Source organism: Salmo salar, chromosome 01, assembly GCF_965601325.2.
Source record: "Salmo salar chromosome 01, fSalSal1, whole genome shotgun sequence".
In the NCBI taxonomy this organism is placed as follows: Eukaryota; Metazoa; Chordata; class Actinopteri; order Salmoniformes; family Salmonidae; genus Salmo; species Salmo salar.
Window position 1 is genome coordinate 161,868,970 of NC_138291.1, and position 27,381 is coordinate 161,896,350.

The 27,381-nt window shown below is 43.7% G+C and overlaps 2 protein-coding genes across 3 annotated transcripts; both read right to left on the minus strand.

Annotated features, from left to right (window-relative positions):
• Positions 1 to 3,357: 3,357 nt before the first annotated feature.
• Positions 3,358 to 9,932, minus strand: LOC106568345 (arrestin domain-containing protein 3). 2 transcript variants are annotated; one of them, XM_014138614.3, is made up of 8 exons: positions 9,410 to 9,932; positions 6,303 to 6,384; positions 5,913 to 6,060; positions 5,709 to 5,811; positions 5,348 to 5,604; positions 4,994 to 5,138; positions 4,706 to 4,860; positions 3,358 to 4,552 (listed from the first exon to the last, which is right to left on the minus strand). In XM_014138614.3, the coding sequence occupies exons 1-8, from the start codon at positions 9,687 to 9,689 to the stop codon at positions 4,481 to 4,483; spliced, it is 1,242 nt and encodes a 413-aa protein (XP_013994089.1). In that variant the 5' UTR covers positions 9,690 to 9,932; the 3' UTR covers positions 3,358 to 4,480. The 2 variants fall into 2 exon arrangements, with proteins under 2 accessions (XP_013994089.1, XP_045548155.1); XM_045692199.2 differs by lacking the exon at positions 9,410 to 9,932 and adding an exon at positions 6,992 to 7,010.
• Positions 9,933 to 21,014: 11,082 nt separating this feature from the next.
• On the minus strand, positions 21,015 to 26,775 carry LOC106568387 (toll-like receptor 8). The gene is made up of 2 exons (XM_014138696.3): positions 26,436 to 26,775; positions 21,015 to 24,880 (listed from the first exon to the last, which is right to left on the minus strand). Exons 1-2 carry the CDS (start codon positions 26,447 to 26,449, stop codon positions 21,790 to 21,792), a joined length of 3,105 nt encoding a protein of 1,034 aa, XP_013994171.3. The 5' UTR covers positions 26,450 to 26,775; the 3' UTR covers positions 21,015 to 21,789.
• Between the last annotated feature and the right edge of the window lie 606 nt (positions 26,776 to 27,381).

Here is a 27,381-nt window from a genome sequence, read left to right on the forward strand (position 1 = left end):
ACCCTTCCTTGCTCTGCCACGGGTCTCTCCCTTTGAGTGTTCCTTGGGATATCAGCCTCCCCTCATCGCCGGCTTCCACCGCCGGCACCCCAGTCAACCAGGTATGCGCCCAGGTAGGACACCAGGTGGCGCCCCTAGAGGGGGGTGGTACTGTCACACCCTGATCTGTTTCACCTATCTTTGTGATTGTCTCCACCCCCCTCCAGGTGTCACCCATCTTCCGCATTATCCCCTGTGTATTTATACCTGTGTTCTCTGTTTGTCTGTTGCTTGTTCATCTCGTTTGTCAAGTCAACCAGCGTTTTTGTGTCTCAGCTCCTGCTTTTCCCAGTCTCTCTTTTTCTCACCCTCCTGGCTTTGACCCTTGCCTGTCCTAACTCTGAGCCCGCCTGCCTGACCACTCTGCCTGCCCCTGACCCTGACCCTGCCTGCCGACCTGTACCTTTGCCCCACCTTTGGATTATTGACCTCTGCCTACCCTGACGCTGAGCCTGCTTGCCGTCTGGTACCGTTGCCCCACCTCTGGTTTACTGACCCCTGCCCGCCTTGACCTGTCTATTGCCTGCCCCTGTTGGATTATTAAACCATTGTGAATTCAACGTTGTCTGCATCTGGGTCTTACCTTCATACCTGATAAGGCTTTTAAAACCCAATATTGCTGCACAAATTTTACAGAAAATGTCAAAGGGATGCAAAAGGCACTCATTTCGTGGAATGACCCTACATTCAAACAACTCACGCAAGAACTCTCTCTCTTTATCTGAATTTATCTGAGTTCCAGTCTCTCTGTGAGATTCCATGTTCTATTATTGACCTTATCAACAACTGTAAAAAATGTTTTTGCCTTACTGCGTGTCTGCAACAGGCTCTAACTTGGCATTAAACGCAGATCTAGGATCAGCTAACCTTGATGAAAACCATTATAGGAGGAATTGCAAAACTGCTCTTAGATCAGTGTCTAGAGACTACTTTATTCTTCTCCATGTTGACTTCCTATTCATTTATCAGGTTAGTTTTTTGGGGGATGATTTAGAAATGAATTGGGTGCGTGCTTCTGTGGGATTGTTATATAATCTGCTGTCCAATGTGGTATGTTGTTATCTAATAACAGTCTAATTAAATTATGTCTCTCTCTCCTATGCCCTCAGACAAGTACAGACTGTGCCCAGAGTATTTTTTCACTGCCCTGGGTCACCACACACCCACACACAAACTCGCACACTCACAACCTGGGTCATAAGGTAACATGGGGGGCGGGTGGGGGGCATGTGTGCTACAGTGAGAGGCATATAGCCCAGAGCATGTTCTCCCCTGAGAACATATTCCAGGACTTCAAATATCTGTGTTAGGATATACAAACACTTACACAACACACACACACAAACACGTACTAGGTTGCATTTCTGACTGTGTCTCTCCAGCCAGTCCAAACCGGTTTGTGTTTATCTATGGCACAGAAGCTGCTCCTGTAGAGCATCAGCCAAAACTGTACTCAAGTGACCTTTCATCGTGTGTGTGTGTGTGTGTGTGTGTGTGTGTGTGTGTGTGTGTGTGTGTGTGTGTGTGTGTGTGTGTGTGTATATATATTTCCTGACACATACTGTATATCGGTGTGTCTGTTCTGAACACACCACATCTGAAACACAACAAGTTTCAAGTTTCATTAGTTTAGTTATATTTACGGGATACCCATGGTATACACAGTCCAACCAAATGCTTACTTTCAGTTTAGTTCTCGACAATGCAACAACAATAAGAAATAATAAAATATAAAAATGCGAACATAAAGTAAATGGCTCAGTAGAATTTATAGTCCAATATTTACACGTGTTTTGGGGAAGGGGAGATTGGGGTCAAGTGGTTAAATTGTGCAGTGTTTAGCAATCATAATAAGAGTGTGGTAGTAGCAGTTGGGATGTGTGTGTAGCATGAATGTATGTGTGTGTGTGTGTGTGTGTGTGTGCAGCATGAATGTGTGTGTGTGTGTGTGTGTGTGTGTGTGTGTGTGTGTGCGCAGCATGAATGTATGTGTGTGCGTGCGTGCGTGCGCGCGCGTGCGTGCGTGTGTGTGTGTGTGTGTAGCATGAATGTATGTGTGTGTGTGTAGCATGAATGTATGTGTGTGTGTGTGTGTGTGGCATGAATGTATATGTGTGTGTGTGTGTGTGTATGTGTGAGACATGAGAACAGACCCCAGGGGGGAAACACCGCCTTTTTCCTGTTGCAGAGATATCTGACTTCCTGACGCACTACTTCTCAATATGACCACAACTACTATACCAGGGCTGCCCAACCCTCTTCCTGGAGATCTACTGTCCTGTAGGTTTTCAGTCCAACCCTAATTTAGCATATCTGATTCAGCTAGTTAAGGACTTGTTGACCAGCTAATAAGTAGAATCAGGTGTGTTAAATTACGGTTGGACTAAAAACTCAAAGGACGGTAGATCTCCAGGAAGAGGGTTGGGCAGCCCTGTACTACCCTGTAGAACAGGGCATCAAACTCATTCCACACAGGATTTAGTTTTTTTCCTTTCAATGAAGACTGTCAAGGGTGAAGCGAAAACCAGCAGACACTGGAGTGAGCTTGAAACGTGCTAATGCGAATGAAAAACACGAGTGCTCTCTCTCTCTCTCCGTGTCAGGGTGGTGACTAAGATGTGACGAAGTTCTAGCAAAGAATGGGACAGGCCTTGCTCAGATAGACACGCTAGGGCCTTTCCCTATGTGTGGGGGGTTGGGAACGGTTCACAAGCTCACGTTTCAAAGATCTTTGTCACTCTATCTGCAGTGCCCATTACAGTATTAGCATAGTATACTACATCATGACATCTGAATCTGTCCACACAACTGTGTCCACTGTCCAGACCACAGAGATGAACTGAGTTAGTAGTTCACTTGAGCCTTTTAGCCAATATCTGCTCTCTCTGTGTGTGTGCGTGTGTGTGTGTGTGTGTGTGTGTGTTTGGAGGGGGTGAGAGACAGAGAGAGAGCGTGTTGGAGGAGAGACAGAGAGAGAGCATGCTGGAGGAGAGAGAGAGCATGTTGGAGGAGAGACAGAGCGTGTTGGAGGATACAATGCTCTCTTGTCCTGTCTGGTTCTCCAGCATTGGAATGGAAAAAGAGCGAGAGAGGGAGAGAGGGAGGAGAGAAAGAGAGGAAAGAGGGAGAGGGGGGAAAATAGAATCCACAAGAGGCAGAAGGAACAGGCAGCTCTCTCCAAACCCTGCTGTAGTGTACAATGTGATAGCGGGCCCAGTAACTCCAAACCCTACTATTAACCAATAACCCTGCTATTGAAAGAGGGACCCATGACCCTGCTATTAATCCACTGAACTAATTCTTACACAGTTTACACAGTTTCTACAAAAAGCCATCTTTATTTCAAACAAAGGAAGATCATGATAGCATTCAGATCAGTAATGGCTATAATGGCATCACGTACACAAACAGAAAAACGACAAATACAAAAATATATTGCACTTTGTTTGGAAGTGAAGATCAAATTTGAACGACAATTGACCTGTAAACATTTCAAATGTATTTTTTTCTTATTTTATTTTACATCTGGCTGTTTCTTTGCCTCTTATGTAAATACAGAGCTTCTTTCTGTGTCATATGTCCACATACTACAATCAAACATGTGCTTAGTAGGGTACTGTATCTATGGAGGGTTTAGTGAGGAAAGACACCTGAAAGACAGAGAGTGTGAGTGAGTGCTTCACAGATACACCAGTGTCTGTCTGAACACACACTAGTCATTTCACCATGTACCACATTCCCCATTCAGGAAACCCGAGACACACTAACACCTCTCTAAAAACATCTCCTTTCATTTGTTTCTTACTTACTTTGATCTAAAAGAGTCTGATCGGTGTTGTTTCTAGTTAAGCAGTAATGGTGGTGAGAAGACAACGGACATTTTTCAGCATATATGACCGTTGAGGAAGAAAAGCTATGGAAGTTAAGTAGAAAAACAGTGAGAGAGGCATGTGCAAAATTCAATCTGAGGCTGGAGGAGATCCTGACCACTGTTTCCAACAGTCCAACAGTGGATTATCTATTTTCTTCTTCTCCTCTCCTTTCTAGTCTTAGATGTGCCACGTAATGGTCATATGTAACAGAAGCTGGGTCTAAGGACTATCTATTCTTTCTGACCAGCAGAGAACCGCGATGCTGGTCAGACTGAGGAGTCTCCTGGCCTCTCCACAGAGTGTCTATCAGAGCTGACATCCCTGCATCTGTTGATCTATGTACCCGAGGAAACTAAGGATGAGACGCAATGCTGGCTCCAGTAGGGGGTTATAGCGGCGGCCATGTTGGATCCATCTGTAGATGACTGGCTCCAGTAGGGGGCTATAGCGGCGGCCATGTTGGATCCATCTGTAGGTGACTGGCTCCAGTAGGGGGCTATAGCAGCGGCCATGTTGGATCCATCTGTAGGTGTAGATGCCTGTCTGCTCTGAGCAGGTCAGTGTTGTGCTCAGCGAGAGGGGCAGAGGTCGGGTCTCCTGACCACCTGACCTCCACAGCCCGGCTCTGGGTTAGGGTCAACCTGAGGAACACAGGGGGAAGAGTAGGCTAGTTAGACCTACAATAATGTGTGTGTGTGTGTGTGTGTGTGTGTGTGTGTGTGTGTGTGTGTGTGTGTGTGTGTGTGTGTGTGTGTGTGTGTGTGTAAGCGTGGATGAGTGGGGGGTGTGTGTACCTCAGAATAGAGTGGTGGGGGCTGGTATCTGAACTCTGTGATGTAAGCGCGCAGTGTTCCCTGGTCCTCTTCGTTGACCACTGACCCGTCACAGCGCTCCAGACAGCCCCACCTCTGCTCCTCTGTCACCACCAAGTCACTGTAGCTAGGGGGAGCTGTGAATACACACACAGCATAGGATTAACTTGGGAGAACACACATAAACACACAAACAATACACAGTACGAACACACACACACAGTACACAAACACACAGTACACGCACACACACACAGGTGTATGTCGTACCCTCAGGTCTCTCTGGCCAGCTGATGCTACTACAGTAGCTGCTGATGCTGCTTGTTCGATTGGGGAATGCGTGGAGGGGGATGGTCCCGATCACCAACGGCAACGATAGAGACAGGTTCAACCCCCCAGGGATGTCCACATACACCTGAGAGAGACAGAGAGGTAGATATTGTCTTATTGACAGCTCAAGTAATGATATACCATAAAGATAACCTTTACAGTACATGACTGTGAAGATCCTGCTAAACCAGTTCGATTTTGCGAGCCGATTTGACTGACAACACTTATTTACCATTCTACAATATTAATACATGTATTACCATATAAACTATACACTATATTATAATTTCTCACCACCAGTGTGTACTCCACTCTGATGAGTGGACAGTCCAGGATGGATGGGGACACCGGGGGTATGTGGAGGAGTTTTCCATCCCAGCTCTGGCTCTTCCCCTGGGGTAGGGTGTCCCCACGCAGGGCTGCCATCTGCTGCTGGAGCTGCCTGGCCTTGCCCTTGGCGAAGTAGGTCTGGGTCTGGCTCAGCGCTGCCTTGGGCACCACCACCCTGGACGAACAGTTCTCCACCTCTGCAAAGATCTGGATGGACTCACCTAGAAGAGGAGGAGAGGAAAGAGGAGAGGAGGAGGCTGTGAGATGGGGGTGGTATGTGAGGGGGGAATGGGACAGTGTGTGTGTGTGTGTGTGTGTTACTCACCTGGCGTGTATCCCTTCCTCTCTATCTTGGCGCTGAGTGAGATGGGTCCCGAGGCACAGAACCAACAACATAAGGTCTTGTCCTTAGTGCCAGCTTGAGGGGCCTAGACACAGACATTTCACATAAACTGTGAGCATGTGTGTGCGTGAGATGTGTGTGCATGCATGTGTGTTTGTGTGTGGATGTGTACTCCACAATCCTCACCAGCAGCCGCGGTGTGTTGATATCGATGTGTTCAAACACAGTGAACTCTTTCTTGACTCTGACAGGCAGCAGCCATGGTCTGTAGAGCTCTGCTCTCACCCAGTACCTCACACTGCCATGCTTCCCTTCAAACGACGTGGCCAGGGGCCTGAGAGAGGGGGAGAGGAGGAAAGAGGAGAAGAGGGGGAGTGGGGGGAGAGGAGAAGAGGAGGGGAAAAGAAAGGGGGAGAGGAAAAGAGAGGGGGAGAGTAGAAGAGGGGAGGAGAAGAGAGGAGGAGAGAGGTCTGTAGGATTATACTTTTTACATTTCTATCTTTAGATAAGATTCCATATTTGGGGTTCAGATTTTATGTTATAGCTGTGTGTGTCTGTGTGTGGTGTGTTACATACATCTGTGGTAGCAGGAAGCTAAAGGCGAATTCGTGTAATCCTGTGTTGAGAACAGTGAGGGCCTCCTCTGGACTGTCCTCATCTGAAATACAGGAAAACAAGATTCCAAATACCATACCTGACACACACTAATCTACACACACCCACCATTTCATTTCATTGTTTCACATTGTGCTTTCAAGTGCCTCCTTCCAAGTCAACACCAAGATAATAAACCCAGTAGTAAATGCTGGACGACACATAAGAGGACATTAAATGTTTTTTATAACACACCACACAAATTCACACATAATAAATGCTTTATAACACATAAAACCCAGTCATGGTATTTCATTTGAATATTACCCATTGTGTCAGGTCATAAACGCATCAAATACATTTCATCCATGAACACTTCAGATACTACAGAGCACAGCAGAGACCTGAAGACACACCCAGGCTGAGCAAACATACATCCCCTTTCACTTCCTTTATCTACATGTTATTGTATACGTTGATGTGTGAATCTCTGATCATCTATTTTCTGCCACCTCAGCAGTCTTGTATGTTCTCTTTTGCAGCTGAGAGCATTGTGTATGTGCGTGTGTGTGTTGTTAAATCACACCGGCAGCGCGAGGAGAGCAGGAGCAGACTGGTATGAACCAGAATGAGCAGCGGATTTTCAGCATGATACTCCAATGCATACATACTTAGCTTGCCATTGGAGGAAAGCTAACCTGGTCCCGCCCCTCCACCAAGCCCCTTTATGAATGGCCATGTGTTCTGTAATATGGGAGAATTGAGAGAGAGAGAGACATGAACAGAGAGATAGGGAGGGTAGGAGAGAGAGAAAGACATGAACAGAGAGATAGGGAGGGTAGGAGAGAGAGAGAGACATGAACAGAGAGATAGGGAGGGTAGGAGAGAGAGAAAGAAAAAGGGAGGGAGATAGAAAGATTTAGGTATTGAGTGATAGTCAGAGACAGAGGGAGGGAGTTTGACAGACAGACAGACAGACAGACAGACAGACAGACAGACAGATCTGTCTGTCTATTTGAGAGAAATAAAGAGGGACTCGAGAGTAGGTACATTCATGCATCTTTATTAAAAGCCAACAACATATTTTATTTGACAAATTCCTCAATCAATCAACACACAAATACAATCAAGGTTATTACAGTGCAACAAAACAAGGAAAACATCAAATACTTACAGATCATGAACTAATAAACACTATGGTTGAGCAACAGTGGAGATCAAATCAGTGTAGGCTCTGGTCCTGGAGAGCTACAGGGTGTACCGGCTTTTGTTCCAGCCCAGCACTAACACACCTGGGTCACCTACTCATGGTCCACTATTTAGAACACTGTTGGTTCAATCAGGTGAGTTAGTGCTGGAAATAAAAATCCTGCACCCCATGTAGCTTTCCTGAGGTAAACAGATTATCAGCACATACATGACATCATTTACCAGCCAGCTACATAATGAACCCTACCCTACTGATTAACACTGTTTTCATAAAGGCTATTCTGAACTAAAGGGCACCGGTAGGTTATCTGAACTAAAGGGCACCGGTAGGTTATCTGAACTAAAGGGCACCGGTAGGTTATCTGAACTAAAGGGCACCGGTAGGTTATCTGAACTAAAGGGCACCGGTAGGTTATCTGAACTAAAGGGCACCGGTAGGTTATCTGAACTAAAGGGCACCGGTAGGTTATCTGAACTAAAGGGCACCGGTAGGTTATCTGAACTAAAGGGCACCGGTAGGTTGCGTTGCCACCGGTAGGTTATGTTGCTGAAAAGGCAACCAGTCTTCTGCTGAAGGTCTTGGTGTTGTCAAATTGTGATGGATAAAATGTTCGATAAAATATGACTTCAGCTCTCACATTACCCTGGCAACAAGTGCCTGATTCGCCCATGCAAAGGTGCATTTACTATAATATAAGATATGAGACAGGACTTGTTTGTATTGCTGTGTTACGTCAAGAGTGTATTTTTATTGCGCTGTATACTAACTATGGGATTGTTTTTCTTTTAAATGGAAAAATTGAAAGTGTATCACTTGGTGTTGTTATGCTCTGTAAAAATGCTAAATAAATCCTAAATGTATCACTTTACATGTCCCACTAGACCAGCTATTATGAAAATTGTTATTGACTGAAACTGAACCTCAGTAGCCTAGTAAGGTAATGGGCACTACTACTGTAAACGCCCTCTTTCGTCAATGCAATAATACATTAACAGTTACTATTAATAAATGTAACACATCAGTTAGTTTATGAAAGATGTGTGGCATGTGTTAGGCTAGTTGTGCAGTACATAATGGAACTGTTACAGCAGCAAGTTGAAGACAAAGTTGCATGCTTTACAATTGTTATTTCCCCAGATGGAATGACGTCATCCTAGACACATATGGCAGTTTAGACCAATCAGAGACGAAAGGGGTGTGTCCCCCACGCACCCCCTTCCCTCAGCCAGTTTGTGATCAGGTTTGAACCGCTTCTAACAAAGGGAGTAAACTTCAGCTTGTCATCAGCTAACAATGTTACTGATTAAATTATAAAACAAAAGCAGTAATAAACCTAAAAAAATTATAACTTTAACCGCTTTCAGTTAGATTAGCCCTCGCTCGTGTAAAATTTTCACAACATTTTGAGGTTTCTTAACTCGCTAAATAAAACGCAGAGAAGGCTTTACAAACTTAAATTCGAATAAAACACAATTACTGTAGAATCTACAATAATTGTAATATGTGTCATAATAAGACATCAATTGAGCAAATATTTATGTCGGATCTGACCTATTAATTAGACAGCCTAAATTGGATGCGGAAAACCTATCCTTTGTCGCATCAGGACCACTATCCCACCTGACTAAGAACTGTAATTTGTTCCAATGAATGTGTGATGTGTGTGTTACGCAGTTTATGTCAAATTTAACCCATCATCAGTCACGTAACCTACAAATGGCGTAGGCTATAATTACTAGCAATGACAGAGCTCCATAACATAGCTGGAATCTGAAAATTCAGAACAACCGGAACTAGGCCTTTCCATATACCCTATTTCAAGTTTGCCAGCACATCTCTGTGAGAATGAGTGCGTAATTATGATGTGGTTGTCCCTTACCTCTCTCCTCTCCTATTAACGTGTCGCTATGGTTTAAGTATTCCACCTCCTCGGTGTAATTCTGAGTGTAGGCAGTGTTGGCTCCGGCGTTCCGGGACTCGGTCCACCGCACCTTGGCTACGCCTCTGGCGGTTATGTTCAACGTTTTGACGCGAACCTCGCCGGTGACTTCGATTATCACCCTCCCCGAGACCGAATCCCCGCCGGAGTAAACGGGGACGTTGTTGTCGTTCAGATAGTCGAAGTAGACCGCTAAAGTTTTCACCTTGCCCAGCACCATGGTGTTAGAAAAATAGCGTCTATGAAAACTGAGAAATCATAAGGAATCCTCCGCCCACGGCCCCTCGCTTTTTGCTCGGGATAGAGGATGCGCCCTGCGGGCTGGGTTAGTGGTCCTCTCGCTGACGGTTCTTATGGGTGTCAGAGGTTCAGGGTTACAGCAGCGGCTAAAAGCTGTCATCCTCCCAGTGCGTTCATTTCTATGGTCTCCTCCTCCGCTTTCTAGTATGAACAGCTGCGTCGTGTCTCAGCGCTCTTAAAGGAGCCTCCTATAATACATTTATTGGGCATGTGCGTAGAATTACGCATTCGTTCATCCTTCCGCATGTTGCTGAGTTGAGTTCATATAGATAGGCTACAGATCTCGGATCAGCTTCCCAAATCCAAAAACCCAAATGCAAACCCGAAAAACATAACTGACCTTCGAGCAGTGTTGGGGATAGGCCTACAGTTTCCACAACTGTTGCATTTTTATTTTTTTAAATTTTATTTCACCTTTATTTAACCAGGTAGGCTAGTTGAGAACAAGTTCTCATTTGCAACTGCGACCTGGCCACGATAAAGCAAAGCAGTTCGACACATACAACAACACAGAGTTACACATGGAATAAACAAACATACAATCAATAATACAGTAGAAAAAGTCTATATACAGCATGTGCAAATGAGGTAAGATAAGGGAGGTAAGGCAATAAATAGGCTATGGTGGCAAAGTAATTACAATATAGCAATTACACACTGGAATGGTAGGATGTGCAGAAGATGAACGTGCAAGTTGAGATACTGGGGTGCAAAGGAGCAAGATAAATAAATAAATACAGTATGGGGATGAGGTAGATTGGATGGGCTATTTACAGATGAGCTATGTACAGGTGCAGTGATCTGTGAGCTGCTCTGACAGCTGGTGCTTAAAGCTAGTGAGGGAGATATGAGTCTCCAGCTTCAGAGATTTTTGCAGTTCGTTCCAGTCATTGGCAGCAGAGGACTGGAAGGAGAGGCGGCCAAAGGAAGAATTGGCTTTGGGGGTGACCAGTGAGATATACCTGCTGGAGCGCGTGCTACGGGTGGGTGCTGCTATGGTGACCAGTGAGCTGAGATAAGGCGGGGCTTTACCTAGCAGAGACTTGTAGATGACCTGGAGCCAGTGGGTTTGACGACGAGTATTAAGCGAGGGCCAGCCAATGAGAGCGTACTGGTGGGTAGTATATGGGGCTTTGGTGACAAAACGGATGGCACTGTGATAGACTGCATCCAATTGGTTGAGTAGAGTGTTGGAGGCTATTTTGTAAATGACATTGCCGAAGTCGAGGATTGGTAGGATGGTCAGTTTTACGAGGGTATGTTTGGCAACATGAGTGAAGGATGCTTTGTTGCGAAATAGGAAGCTGATTCTAGATTTAATTTTGGATTGGAGATGTTTTATGTGAGTCTGGAAGGAGAGTTTACAGTCTAACCAGACACATAGGTATTTGTAGTTGTCCACATGTTCTAAGTCAGAACCGTCCAGAGTAGTGATGCTGGACGGGTGGGCAGGTGCGGGCAGTGATCGGTTGAAGAGCATGCATTTTGTTTTACTTGCATTTAAGAGCAGTTGGAGGCCACGGAATGAGATTTAAGGACTTGTCTCATTCTTAAAGAGTTGATACATTATGGACCTTCAACCCTTCCTTTGCTGTGTTCCTACCCTTATGGCCACTCTTCCACATTCACTTTTAACATTTGGTCCAAATATTGGTTTTGATGAAAGTCCTACCGGCCATATGAACCTTCTTACAGAAAATTACGACACTATAGTCCCTTACTGCCATCTACTTGTGAAAAGAAGAACACGCTGGTAAGTGCATTTCATGATGGTCAAATTATACTGAACAAAAATATAAACGCAACATGCAACCATTTAAAAGGTTTTACTGAGTTAAAGTCAATTGGGGCGACAGGTAGCCTAGTGGTTAGAGCGTTGGGCCAGTAACCAAAAGGTTGATAGATCGAATCCCTAAGCTGACAAGATACAAATCTGTCATTCTGCCCCTGAACAAGGACTTTAACCCACTGGTCCTAGGCTGTCATTGTAAATAAGAATTTGTTCTTAACTGACTTGCCTAGTTAATTTAGGCCATAATTTATGGCTTTCCCATGACTGGGTGGGGCGCAGCCATGGGAGGGTATAGGCCCACTCACTTGGGAGCCAGGCCCAGCCAATCAGAATGAGTTTTTCCACACAAAAGGCCTTTATTACAGACAGAAATATTCCTTTAATTCCTTTACAAATGTTTTAAAAGTACATAATGTTACAAATTTGCAAAAACATATATCATTGATAAATTAATTCAATTTGCTTTTGCAAATTCATTCACGTCCAACTCCCACATTACTGGTACAGTACTGATGGTTCATTAACGTCTATAAATAGATTAAAATCGTCTTTGCAGCTTCCAATATATTCCAAAACCAAACTTTGGAAAATTAGGAAAAACATTTATCCTTTCAAATTTCGAATAATATGCAAGCTCTCAGAGGGGGTAGTCCCCAATCGCCCGCTAATTAGTGAACCTCCACCCATAAATGGATTGAACTCTGACCTCAGCAACGATACCAACCCTAATTATGCCATTAAACAGCAGAAACAGCAGAAATTGCGAACAACGCTTTCCAAAATCTACCATCAGGCGAAGGCCTTGTAAAGGTTCTCTCCAGTCTAGCCCTGATGTCTTGCCATCTGAAATTGGCATCGGTCCAATACTGCAGTGCACAGCTGAAGCACAAGCAGGAAACGGTAGACATAAAGAGACAGGTGGAGAGAACCGGGAAACTGATGACAAATGCAGAAAAGGGAAAAATTCTGCTAGCTATGGAACTGCGTTTGAAAAGTGAACAATTTAATGTTATTGCAAAAACGTATGACGATGAACAAGCACAAGCTCTTCAACAAAATCATCTTCTACAGGAACAAAATCGTATTCTACAGGAACAACTCGATTTAGCCCAAACTAAATACGATGATGTCCAAGCCAAACTAGATAAATCTGACGAGTTATGTACAAACAGAAGCGCAAAACTTGATAACATGCATGCCGTTTTCTTGAACGTTACTAAAGTAACACTGTTCTACTACAAATGCTGCAGACCAAAGACGATCAGTTAATGAACACAATGACTAAGTTGGATGACAGGTCAGTAGAACTCATTGAAGTCGATGACCAAATGAATGATGAGAGAACTCAGGTGATGAAAAATGTAAATATTGATTTCTAAACAAGCGGAGGAAGTCTCATCACTGAATCTCTCACTACGTAATCAAGACCTCTATCTGCAAACAATGACGGATAAGTTTGAGACCGAAGGAGCAAGTGCGACACTCACGTGTCCAAAATCAGTACTCTAAGTGCTCAAGTGGACTCTACAATACAGCAGAATACCACCTTTAGGTACAATCTGGTGGAATTCCAGAATGGTCATGCGCTACAGCGTGACTACCCAACCAAGCAACTGGAGTCCAGCACTCAAAGGAGTGAAGACGATAGGTTTCAGACTTTGCCTCCCGCAAGTGTCCCTCAGTTTTCTCCTCTTGGCCATTCGGCACTGAGTAATATGGCGCCTCTTCGCCAGCTTCTTCTCTTGGCCCTTCGGCCCCAATTTCCCCACAGGATGAAGCCAACCCTCTCCGCCCGCTTGGCGGAACGCCTTGACAAACTCGTCAAGAATTTCCCCACCTTTGACCACGTTCCAGGTCAGCCAAATGATACTGAGACGTTCCTAGCTGACATAGAGGATGCATTGGATGGCTACCCGAACCCTACGGGTTCTGACAGGGTTTACCTGTCAGGTAAACCCTTTACCTGCGATGGTCAAATAGACACGTGATGTTCATTTGTCTACAACAGCAACACGTGCAAAATGACTGCGCTAAACTTGCCACAGCTTTAAAATTAGAATTCAGTGGTTCTGTGGCTCGCAAACACAATAGCTCACTGGCTAACACTGTCAAACAAACTCGGAACGAACACCCACAAGCTTACTATCATAGGTTCTTTCAGCTTACTTTGGCCTACTCACTGAAACAGGAATGGAAGAGCTGTTACCATTCAAACAAATGTTTCTGTCAAACATGTATCCCACCTTCATTACCTACTTGGGCCCTGCAGCCCACGTTGGCTTGCCTATTTTACAACTCAGAGAGCTTGCAAGGCATCAAAAGCTCGCAATACAAACGGCCCTGACCACTCGGTTTTGAAGTTTGACCAGGAGCACTCACTTCAGTTAGAGGGTGAATTATCAGGTATTGGAGCGTTGACAGATGACGCACAACAACGGTTTCTACCATGAAACCACGAATCCAATAACCTCCGCGGTCAAAATAACTGTAAAGTATGTCGCCATCGAAATGACTACCGCTACAATTGACATGTTCGCTACGTTCCTGCACCCAACACACAAAAAGTGTCAGATCAAAAGGGTAACAAAGGGTTAAAGGACAATCAAAACGTAGACCAATGTTCTCTAGAAGTTCCATTACGTGAAGCGAGAAAAATTTGAGAAAAGGGTAAAAGTCACAAGGACTAGACGGGGAATTGCCGGACACCAGGTCCGCAGGAATTAACACCCTTAGCAAGGACGTTAAAATTCTAATTCTAATTTCTCCCACTCCAGGGCCCGCTTGATCAAGAAATATGGCCATAGGCTTTGTCTATAGACTCCGGTACAAAGATTGCAAAGAAAAAGGTCAAAAGCTTCGTTAAAGCCAAGCCCACTCAAAATCTGAAAAGTCAATCTGCTTTCACCTTGAACAGAAATTGCACATCACGTCATTGCGAACGACCACTCCACTTTGTGGGGGATATGTCCACTAAACGTTTGATGATCTCAAAAGGGCTTTGAAGCCAACTAAACGTTGGTTAAAAGTGGAACGATGTGACACTACATTTCAAGGTTTCACTCAGACTACCTCATCCCCTCACATTGAGAGTCATGCTGAAACTACACTTCCAGGACGAATCGCTCGTTCACCCTGTGTATGTTACCTGCCTCGAATCTGAACCCCTGCTACTCGGAGCAGACTTGATGTATTGATTACTCCCACTGATGGATTGGAAAACCAACCATTTATGGTCACAGGTCACAGTGCCTTCTCCACTGACCACACTGTCTTCCCCTAACGCTAGCTGCAACGCAGTCATCCACGAGTGGTATCTGTCGAAAGCACCCCTTGGGAAAAAGACGTTTCAAAACCTTTTGGTGCAGAATCCAATCCAAGGAGATATTACGATATCTCGACACATTCCATCAGCAAACCTGATGGATCATTCTGTTCATGATTTCGAGACAGTTGTCTCTGCGAATGAACAACTTTCCTTTTCCTTGCAGTCATACAATACTGTAGTTGAGATGAACTTCTCTTGCCCTTCGGACACTTCCGCAAGCACTGTGGCCGTCTCAGCAAGAAAAACATTGATGTGCAGAGTGTTCTCTGCTTCCGATGATACATCTTCCGCTTTGTGAGGGACTGTCACCTCTTACAATGACACTAATGGCATCAGTCCAGCAACTGACCCGATGACTCCCACTGGTGAAACACAGTTCACAGGTACTGAAGAGGTTGCCACACGCGGACGCGGTGTTGACTGACAGGCCTTGACAGCCACTGAGCGTTTTGATGCACAAACACCAGGAGATTTGGTTAAAAGGTTACAGCCATTCTCATAACAACGCGGCCGCTGACAACTCGTACATAGGGTCCAACCTTTTCGTTTGTGCCTCAGATACCAACACCACCCGCTGGTGGGGGAGTCCTGAGACACAAAGGGGGGGAATAGTAGCCCAGACCCATGATGAGCCTCATCGAGGCCGGTGGGGGGGTCGAGACTACGCGCAACACCGTACGAGGCCGCCAGAGCATAAAACAAGTCTAGTTGTAAACTCCCCTACGAGAACAGTGAGGAGCAGACAACCCCCTAGATGGGAATAATCTTAGAACACATCTAAGATATTACTGAGGTGTACCACACTGGTCGTAAAAGAAGTCCAGTGGACTTCCACCTCAAACAAATGGCAAAAATAGTCAAGCCTTGCCATGTGTAGGTTCAACTACAATACAACTAGTAAAATGCTCTAATCATGTGTTTCGGTAGGATAATATTTCAGAATAAATCAGTAGGATAACTGGTTGCCTTGAGTACCAGTATGTAACGCCCTGGCCATAGAGAGGGGTTTTTGTTCTTTATTTTGGTTAGGCCAGGGTGTTACATTGGGTGGGCGTTCTATGTTCCTTTTTCTATGTTTTGGTATTTCTTTGTTTTGGGCCATGTGTGTGGCTCCCAATCAGGCACAGCTGAAGCTCGTTGCTGCTGATTGGCAGTCACACATAAGGAGCATGTTTTTCCTTTGGGTTTTGTGGGTAATTGTTTCTGTTTAGAGTATTTTCCTAACAGGACTGTTTGCTGTCGGTTTTGTTCATTTTGTAGTGTTCTCTTGTTTTTTTGTATTAAAATTCTAATGATGAACACATCCTCTGCTGCACCTTGGTTCCCTCTTACAGACAGCCGTTACACAGTACCAATGCCAGCCACAGTCAGTTATTATAATGTTATTATGTATTGTGTATTCTGTTTAATTGTTTAATTAGTTAGTAAATAAATAATTGAGCCAATTGGTGTATGGATGATAAATAGTAAAGGCTGGGTTCGTGCAGATAGCCAAGAATTTTACGACGTTTGGAATGAGAACAGATGAGGTAATAATTCATTAATAGAAGACTAATTGATCAGATATTAAAATATCTGAAGAGTTATATTCGGAAAATTATAACTTTGTAATCTGAACATTGTCCGTGGTGCCCTGACTTCCTAGTTAATTCAATGTACATGATTAGTTTAATCACGTAATAATAATTACAGAGAATTTATTTGATAAAATAGCAGTCTTCACATTTAATGACAAGCCAAAGACACGACACCACACACCCCATGTATGCCCCACACACATACACACACATAGCCTATTGTAAGGGATGCATGGTTTTCTGTATAATCTGTAATAAAAACATTTGGCGTTCATTTCTGTGTGGATTGAATCATCAATGGTCTAATTAGTTTCACTGTAAAAGAAAACCCACCTCCCTCTGCCTCATCTACAGTACAATATAGTAAATAATGGGACCTGGAATTAAAACATACTGTGATAATATGTTGGCTACATTCAGATGTTTTGACCAGGTGTAAACCAGTGTAATGATACACTACATGAACAAAGGTATGTGCTCGTCAAACATCTCATTCCAAAATCATGGAGATTAATATGGAGTTGGTCCCCCCTTTGCTGCTATAACAGCCTCCACTCTTCTGGGAAGGCTATCCACTAGATGTTGAAACATTGCTGTGGCGACTTGCTTCCATTCAGCCACAAGAGCATTAGTGAGGTCGAGCACTGATATTGGGCGATTAGGCCTGGCTCACAGTCCTCGTTCCAATTCATCCCAAAGGTGTTCGATGGGGTTGAGGTCATGGCTCTGTGCAGGCCAGTCAAGTTCTTCCACACTGAACTCGACAAACCATTTCTTTATGGACCTCGCTTTGTGCACGGGGGCATTGTCATGCTGAAACAGGAAAGGGTCTTCCCTGAACTGTTGCCACAAAGTTGGAAGTACAGAATCATCTAGAATGTCATTGTATGCTGTAGTTTTCAAATTTCCCTTCATTGGAACTAAGGGGCCTAGCCAGAACCATGAAAAACAGCCCCATAACATTATTCCTCCTCCACCAAACTGTACAGTTGGCATTATGCATTGGGTCAGGTGGTGTTCTCCTGGCATCTACCAAACCCAGATTTGTTTGTCGGACTGCCAGAACTCGTTTCCGTTGCTCCAGAGTCCATTGGCGGCGAGCTTTACACCACTCCAGTCGACGCCTGGCATTGAGCATGGTGATCTTAGGCTTGTGTGCGGCTGTTCGGCCATGGAAACCCATTTCATGAAGATCCCGACGAACAGTTATTGTGCTGATGTTGCTTCCAGAGGCAGTTTGGAACTCGGTAGAGAGTGTTGAAACCGAGGACAGAAGATTTGTATGCGCTACTTGCTTCAGCACTCGGCGGTCCCGTTCTGTGAGCTTGTGTGGCCCACCACTTCGCGGCTGAGCCGTTGTTGCTCCTAGATGTTTCCACTTCACAATAACATGACTTACAATTCACTTGGGCAGGTCTAGCAGGGCAGAAATTTTAAGAACTGACTTGTTGGAAAAGTGACATCCTATGATGGTGCCACATTGAAAGCCACTGAGCTCTTCAGTATGGCCATTCTACTGCCAATGTTTTTTTCCTATGGAGATTGCATGGCTGTGTCTCGATTTTATACACCTGTCAGCAACGGGTGTGGCTGAAATAGCCAAATCCACAAATGTTTGTATATATAGTGTATGTTAATAGGGTCATTCTAAGAAAAAAGTGCCCTTAAGTATAAATTGTGCAACAATGTTGCATTTTTAAAAGCCTTTAATATAGCCCTTATGGTGAATTCAATAAAACTATGTACAGTACAGTTCAAGTCAAAAGTTTGGACACACCGACTCATTCCAGGGTTTTTCTTAATTTGTACTATTTTCTACATTGTAGAATAATAGTGACGATATCAAAACTATGAAAACCAAAAAAGTATTAAACAAATCAAAATTATTTTACATTTGACATTCTTCAAAGTAGCCAACATTTGCCTTGATGACAGCTTTGCACACTAAAAGTTAATTGTGGAATTTCTTTCCTTCTTAATGCATTTCAGCCAGTCAGTTGTGTAGCCCTATTTGGTAAAAGCCCTATTTGGTAAAAGACCAAGTCCATATTATGTCAAGAACAGCTCAAATATGCAAAGAGAAACGACAGTCCAGTATTACTTTAAGACACTAAGTACTTTGAAAGTTTCTTCAAGTGCAGTTGCAAAAAACATCAAGCGCTATGATGAAACTGGCTCTCATGAGGACCGCCACAGGAAAGGAAGCCCCAGAGTTACCTCTGCTGCAGAGGATAAGTTCATTAGAGTTACCATCCTCAGAAATTGCAGCCCAAATAAATGCTTCACAGAGTTAAAGTAAAAGACACATCTCAACATCGACCATTCAGAGGAGACTGAGTGAATCAGACCTTCATGGTCGAATTTCTGCAAAGAAACCACTACTAAAGGACACCAATAATAAGAAGAGACTTGCTTGGGCCAAGAAACACAAGCAATGGCCATTAGACCAGTGGAAATCTGTCCTTTGGTCTGATGAGTCCAAATTTGAGATTTTTGGTTCTAACCACGGTGTCTTTGTAAGACTCAGAGTAGGTGAACGGATGATCTCCGCATGTGTGATTCCCACCGTGAAGCATGGAGGAGGAGGTGTGATGGTGTGGGGGTGCTTTGCTGGTGACACTGTCTGTGATTTATTTAGACTTCAAGGTAGACAGCATGGCTACCACAGCATTCTGCAGTGATACGCTATCCTATCTGGTTTGCACTTAATGGGACTATCATTTGTTTTTCAACAAGACAATGACCCAACACACCTCCATGCTGTGTAAGGGCTACTTGATCAAGAAGGAGAGTGATGGAGTGTTGCATCAGATGACCTGTCCTCCACAATCACCCGACCTCAACCCAATTGAAATGGTTTGGGATGAGTTGGACCGCAGAGTGAAGGAAAAGCAGCCAACAAGTGCTCAGCACATGTGAGAACTCCTTGAAGACTGTTGGAAAAGCATTCCATGTGAAGCTGGTTGAGAGAATACCAAGAGTGTGCAAAGCTGTCATCAAGGCCAAGGGTGGCTACTTTGAAGGATCTTAAATCTAAAATATATTTAGATTTGTTTAACACTTTTTTGAATACTACATGATTCCATATGTTATTTCAATGTTTTCATGTCTTCACTATTATTCTATAATGTAGAAAATAGTAAATGTAAAGAAAACCCCTTGAATGAGTAGGTGTGTCCAAACTTTTGACTGGTACTGTATATGAATAAAGGCTTGGTAAAATGCCAAAATTCAGATTTTTATCGGCAAATTTCTCCAAGTTTCACCATCATTGTAAAGCCCTACTTATTTTGTTGCTTTGGCAAAGTCATTTCTGAAAATGATTATTTATTTCATTACAGATTCATTTACATCAACCCTTTAGGTCAATCCTGTTACGTGAACTGAGCTCTCATTTTAATATGGTGAAACTATTCCTTTTTAAATACTTTTTTCAAAAGAAGCATTGAATATCTACACTCTAACGAAAAAAGGTTTCCAAAAGGGTTCTCTGGCTGTCCCCATAGGAGAACCCTTTTTCATTTCAGGTAGAACGCTTTTGGGTACACAATACCCCATAATGACAAAGTGAAAACATGTTTTTTGACATTTTTGCAAATTCAATGAAAATGAAATACAGAAATATCTAATTTACATAAGTATTCACACTCCTGACTCAATATATGTTAGAATCATGTTTGGCAGTGATTACAGCTGTGAGTCTTTCTGGGTAAGTTTTTAAGGTGCCCTTCTTTGCGATGCATTGGAAAACCTCCCTGGTCTTTGTGGTTGAATCTGTGTTTGAAATTCACAGCTTGACTGAGAGAAATTACAAATAATTGGGTAACACTTGACACCCAACGGTCCTAACCATGTCATAATATGTCATAACAGCTGACAAAACTTATCGTAACCTGTTATAACCAACAAAACAAGCCATAACCATCACACAAGGCAAAACATTCCATTACACCATAGCCTACGTGTCAACAGTACACTTATGTTATACATATCTTTTTTAAATGTACCATATTAAATGATCATTGTAATTGTGCACACACTGATGTCAGACATGCACCTTCCCTAATGCTCTGTTTGTTGATGACTGGGATGAATGCAGAAGCAGATTTCAGGAACTGGACAATTCACCCTCTATTTATAAGGGCATGTACATGATAGGCCTATCTGGCTTATATGATTATATGGTCCTAAATATTATACTTTTTCATGCATGATTGTATGTGTCCCATCATGTTCATTGGCCCTCATCACAACATTACAAATATTCAATCACACTGTTGCACGCTTGTATCGGATGAAAATCCACTCCAACTTGCTGAGGATGACAGAATTAGGGTAGGAACAATTCTAACCTAATTAATCTGACTTCATTATGACATGTTTAAGAGGCTAGAACTATGAGCTGATCCTTGCAATCATAGTCTAGTAATAAATAAGTCAATTTAAAGCAGAGGTATCAGTGTGTGTATCTAAAAGAATACAATGTGTGTAATTCATTTTACCAATAAGCCATATCAACAGTCAATAAGTATCGCTCTGAAATATGAGGACTGCAGTCATGTATCAATTTAAAATGAATCAACATGTATTACAATAAATCCAATAAGATGCAATTATCTAAAAGAAGAAACCGTATAAGTCGTCTAGGTAAAAGTTCAAAAAGTCTAAGATAACAACAATACTGCATGTATAGCCATACGCAGGTATAGCTAGGAGCTTGGAAAATACAATAATTACATTTGAACATGGCAAAACATCCTCCTTTAAACCATCCCGGACGGAACTCAAATTACAATATCCTCAGCGTTTAATTAGCATCACTCTGGTGGCTGAAACAAAAGAAGGAAAACATCGCAACTCTCTTCTAACCAAATCGCCTTGCAATATTATGGGAACAACCAGGCTGCTCCTCTTCTGATACAGCCATCAGACCAGCGACCAGATTAGGACAACGTCTCTGAAAAGGAAAAACCACAAAACATGCAATAGGCCTACAGAGAGTCATATCAACATGTTCAGCTCTTTATATGAACTTTAGAAAGAAATCAGACATAAAAATACATTGAGAACGTCAACTCCAGTTTTATTACATTTCACGCCTCAAGGGCACTAGGAACTTTGGTGCGCCACAGGGAAGTCTCGCTCATGGGGAGGGTGCTGGTGAACCACACACTGTGCTTTGAGGCCAGCAAATCACCAATGTTGCCTTCATCACAGTCTTCATACTTTCTCCACATTTAATATTCCAAATTATACAGTAGTCTTAGGTCACCCATATCCTTAACTTTTACTTTCTAAGTCATAAGTTTCTCTAATGTCTGTGGGTTCACCGCCCAGTGAAGTATGTGCTGTGTAGGGATGTGTGAGTGCCTGTCTGATCTTTCCGAATGGTTCTCTTCAGGTGGTGCCAGAACCATCGCTGGGCAGCTGGACTGGCATCCGCGGGCCACTCCAGAACACTGCGCCTGCAGAGCCGCCTGCGCAGGTGGAGGATGCGTGAGCGTTGCAAGACTTGGGGCTGCAGTAGCAGCAGCACCATGGCGTCCACCCCCTCCTCCACCAGCCGCTGCTGCACCAGCAGGGCAGCCATTTTGACTACACCACGCAACAGGAAGCCGTCCGTCAGCACGAACACTGTCTTCCTGCTCTGCCGCACGCTATTGGACAGGTTGTCCATGACAGGCATACCCAGTGTCCAATCATGCTCCTCCAGGCAGAGGGGTCGGGCCATCTCTCCACGCTCCTCTAGCTCCACCCTTAGATGGTTTAATACCCAATCAGAAGCCAGCGGGTCTGCCGTGTCATACATGACAAAGGCATCGTAGATAAAGTCTGTGGGCACTAAGCGACGGTGATGCTTCATCTTGGCCCCACAGTAGTCCAGAATATAGGACAGATCCCAGTAGAACAGATGTGCTGTGAGAGATACCAAAATAATGAGAATGATGAGAAATGATGTGATGATGCAGAAGGCCATTGCGTTTTCATCGTTCACACACTCTTCTATGTCATAGCTCAACACAGACTTGCCCCTCCTCTCCACGGGCATGTCGCATGTCACCTCAGTGGCCAGCAGAGGGAGCTCCACCTCGTTGCGCCTCATCCACAGATGGAAGTCCAACAGGTCACAGGTGCAGTGGAGCGGGTTGCCCTGTAGGGACAGCTGCTGGAGGTGGTTCTCTGCTCCAGTCTCAAACGTGGTCTGGTTGATGAGCTCCAACAGGTTGAAGCTGAGGTCCAGCACATACAGGCTCCTGGAGCCCCCAAGGAAACCAGGCGCTAGCTGGGAAATCCTGTTTTGGCTCAGGTCCAGAAACTTTAGTGAACTGGTTAAAGCACAGGCCACCTGCTCCAGTTTGTTCTTACTCAAGTCCAGCTCCTCAAGATGCGGTAGTTGTGTGAGCGTCTCCCAGCCAAAGACCTTCAGTCGGTTTTTACTCAGAGACAGGCGTCTCAGGGTCTTGGGGAAGTGTTTGTAGACCTCAGGCGGTACACGGTGAAGCTTGTTGTATGACAGATCCAGGGAAGTCAGGTTTTGGAGCGCTTTGAAAAGTTCATAGTTCTGGCATATTTTCCACATGATGTCTAGGCGGTTGCCCTGGAAGTTCAACTCCTGCAGGGAGCTGCTTGAGATGTTGTTATGAGTGAGGGTGCTGATCTCGTTCCAGCTCAGGTTCAAAACCTTCAGAGAACCCAGGTTTTCCATGAATGCTAAACTGTGGTTTAGCCCTGCCACCACAAAGTAATGATTATTATGACTCAGGTCCAACACCTCCAGTTCTGTTAGCTCACTGAATGCATGCTCATATCGCAGGTAGATCTTATTCTGGGATAGATCCAAGTACTTAAGTTTGGGGAAATGTACAAACTCACTACCGTTGAACATGTCTCCAATAGAGTTAGATGACAGGTTGAGACAAGCTGTGTTATCCAGGCCTTGCAGCATATCAGGGTTTATGTGGAAGATGTTGTTTCTGCTAAGGTCAAGCACTGGACCGTACGCAATACACTTTGGCTTAATGTTAGGCAGATGGCGACGATAGAGTCGATCCTTGTGTACGTAAGGCCCAAACCTGTCTCTATTCAGCTCATAGCCACAGCTACACCCACATATTGACAAAACATCTTCTCTCTTAGACTGGAAAGAAAATTTGTTCTCAGAGAGGCCAACACTGGACAAGTTATGGAACATACCAAATAATGAGAGGTTTGTCTGATAGATAAAGTTAGTTCCCAAATTGAGCACAGACAGGTGAGATAAATTGTAAAGTGGGTTCAAGTCATTTTTGTGAAGAGTTGAAAAAACATAGTTTTCTAGGTGTAATGTCTTCAGAGATGTCAGGTTGGAAAAGTTCATAGAGAGCTTCAAGTTGTGGGAATATGAAGATTGTCCAGGGTGATTGTAAGACAAGTCCATCACCTCTACGCCAGGTAACACAGAGAGGAAGTCCCCATTGGCTATCTCACCAACTAGACGGTTGAATGAAAGGTACAGGTAGCGTAAGTTGGTGAGGTTCTCAAACCAGGAGGACTGTAGGTGATCTAGAGAGTTTCCGGATAGTCTCAGCTCCTGCAGCTTGGATAGCTTCCAGAAGGCATATGGGTGGATCTGTAATGCCCTATTGGATGTATTACAGGGCGAGCAGGAAATCGGGGTGTTAGAACACACAGGGCAGTTACCTGACAGGCCCAGAAGCCTCAGGCTAGTGAGACCACTAAGGTCATGCTGGTGAATGTGGGTGATAGTGTTCTGTTTGAGTTTGAGCTGCTGGAGGGATGGGGGGAGGAACTGGGGGACACCTATCAATCTGTTGTTTGACAGCGATAAACTAGCAAGGTAGGTGAGGTGGGAGAAAGTTCTGTTTTCGATGACTAGGGGTCCATTACAGACACTCCCGTAGTCGCAATTTCCAGTTAAATGGATTGTTTCTAAGAGTCTGACATGCATGAAGTCGTTTGGCCTGATGGTTTTGATGCGATTGAACTTCAGGCTCAGAAACCGCAGCCTGGACGGAAGGGCACTTGACACTGCAGAAAGACCATTACCATCGAGGAGCAGTTCCTTGAGCTGATCCAGCATGGAGAATGTTTGGTTCTCTATTATCAGAGGATGTTTCTGGGGGTTGACGTTATTGCTAAGGTCTAGTCGAGTCAGGTTTCGGAGGTTCCTGAACGAGGTGCCGGAGAGTTTCTTGATCCGGTTGGAGGAAAGGTCGAGCCATGTGGCATTCCGGCTGATATCCTGGGGTACCTGGAGTAGCTTCCTGTCCGAGCAGTCAAAGGACTCTGATTGGTTGAGAGAGATGACATTGCAGGGTAGTTTCCTCTGAGCCCAGGTCCTCCCAGAGCAAGAGAGGGAGAGACACAGCAACACCAGGATGAACAGCAGACTCTGAAAGGCAGGGGAAAGGGGAAACCTGTGGGAAGAGGATATCATATGAATATTGATTGAAAATATCTGATTCCGAAAGTAGTCTCGGTTCTCTGCAAGAGGAGAGTGAGAGGTATGACAAAATGATATATAAGATGACAACGGCACAGATAGTATTGCTATAACCGTTGAGTGCTTCACCTTAGGTTATCAGCTTTAAAAAAAAAAGGAAATTAATGCTGAGCTCCTCAGCTAATTGTGAGTAGGCTACAGTGGAGGCTGCTGAGGGGAGGACAGCTCATAATAATGGCTAGAATTGAGTATAATGGCTGGAATTGAGGGAATGGAATGGTATCAAACACATTAAAACCTCTCCTCAGCAGCCTCCACTGGTAGGCTACCTGATGTCTCTGCGGCTTACTGAGAGGAGGGAGATGATTGCACAGTCAAGAACAATGGGACATTTGTATAATTAATTGTATAGTGCTTTGTAAGTATGTAACAGGTTTTAACTGTTGACGTGTTGAATGCAGCCTGTGTCAGCGTCAGGTGTTCGTAATTACCAATTAAGAGTGTGCTTTTGGTATAAAAGCTGTGTGTTATCACTCATTTAGGGGATACCCTTGCTATTGTTCAGGCTGGCGTGCCCCGGGAGGACGAGGACGTAATCCAAATTCTACCAGAACATAATTGTGTCTAGGGCAAGGTGTGCCCCTCTTCACTGCTGGCTGCTTTCATTCTCCCTTGGCTCGCCTTCCGTACTATCTGATGGGTATATATTTATTGTGTGTTGGCCGGAGATAATCAGAACTTAAATATATTGTGATACATGAAGTGATTATTGAGTATTTGTGCTGATGACGAAACTGAGATTATTCTACTATTTTGTGCTTCTGGTCAGTAGTGAACGTTTGAAACACTAGCCGCTGAAGATTGTGTCAATGATGAACATACCTGAACTCTTTTCCTGAAAATAAATGTATTTTGTATCTGATATCTGCCTGGTCATTCCCATGTTCCACTTCCTGACGCAAAGAACCTGTGTGTTTTAGATTAGTCCCAAGGACTTCTCCTCACGTAATTTTTTTTTATATATATATAAATAAAATCAGGTTTGTGTAGTAGGCCTACAGTGAGGGGAAAACATTTATCATTATCTTACTTCTGCTTTCCTGAACTTCACAAAATCTTTTAAGGTAGCTTTAAGTTCAAGATTTAGCTAATTGAATTTGCCATATATATTTTACTTATTAATTTATACATCTGTAAATAATGCATAGGTATACTTAACGTTTAAGTATATACAAAAACAATACTGTGAAGTGCCCTGTAAGGAAATATTTAACTTGGTGGTTCATGTGTGCCATGTCATAGGCAGAGCATTTGGGCTGTCCATCCATTGTTGAATGATGTTGGGATGTATCAACACAATATTTCAGTTTTCCTCATATCCTAAGCCCATTGTAGGAATGTACTGGTCATAAGGAACCATAAAACTCTTCAATTAAATTGAAGGTACTTTTAAAAGTGATCCAAAATATTAAGATTCTCTCATTTAGACATCCAAATAATTTCTGATACACAAATGCCTCGGTACTTACCAGTGTTTCTTCATAGTGCTCCCAGAGAGATGTCAGACAGTAGTTGTGGATGAGCCAACTCTTTTTTTGTGTGTACATCACACAGGAAGTCATCTGGAGCCTTGCTGGTTGTACTTCCACATCGAGAGTGTATTCTAAGTATTTTGTAGGAGTATTCTGAATGCTCTGTGAATTCTGACCTTTTTACATAGATGTTGAAACTTCCTCTATGTGCATGTTATGTGTGTGTCAAGGTTGTGCAAAGCATCCCATCAGGCCCCAGCCACACAAGGAATGCACTATGAATATGTTTAATCCATCAAAATGTTAACTCTCTGTTGTCCGTCAACGTATGACCCCGTAGAAAAACCATTGTCTCTATCCGTTTTTCTTGGTGTGCCCGGGACCTCTCTGTACAATGTACTCCCACCCCCTTTAGTAATATCTTTGTTCCTCTATTTAGAAAAGTGGAATGACCCTTGGATGATCTCACCCCAACTGTCACGTCCTGACCATAGAAAGCTCTTATTTTCTATGTTAGAGTAGGTCAGGGCGTGACTAGGGGTTAACCTAGTTTATATTTTCTATGTGGGGTTCTAGTTTAGTTTTTCTATGTTTGGGTGATTGGTATGATTCCCAATTAGAGGCAGCTGGTAATCGTTGTCTCTAATTGGGATCATACTTAAGTAGCATGTTTTCCACCTGTGGGTTATGGGATATTGTTTATGTTTAGTTGCGTGTTTGCTTTACATTGTAGTCACGGTTCGTTTATTCATTATTTGTTTTGTATTTGCATAAAGTTTCACTTTATAATAAATTACGTGGAACGCTACTCACGCTGCGCTTTGGTCCGATCATTCCAACGAACGTGCCACCAACCCAACCCCGTGATTGTGCATGTAATTTGTCCACCACAGAGGAAAAAGAGGCTACAGATTGTCTTTGTAGTAAGAACAGATTTAGAATT

Excerpts from the sequence above, each read along its gene's own strand:
- LOC106568345 (XM_014138614.3), bottom strand. The coding sequence starts at position 9,689 with ATGGTGCTGGGCAAGGTGAAAACTTTAGCGGTCTACTTCGACTATCTG. Across the intron at positions 4,861-4,993 it reads CTGGCCAGAGAGACCTGAGG|CTCCCCCTAGCTACAGTGAC; the intron begins GTACGACATACA and ends GTGTATTCACAG. Across the intron at positions 4,553-4,705 it reads CCCCACCACTCTATTCTGAG|GTTGACCCTAACCCAGAGCC; the intron begins GTACACACACCC and ends TGTGTTCCTCAG.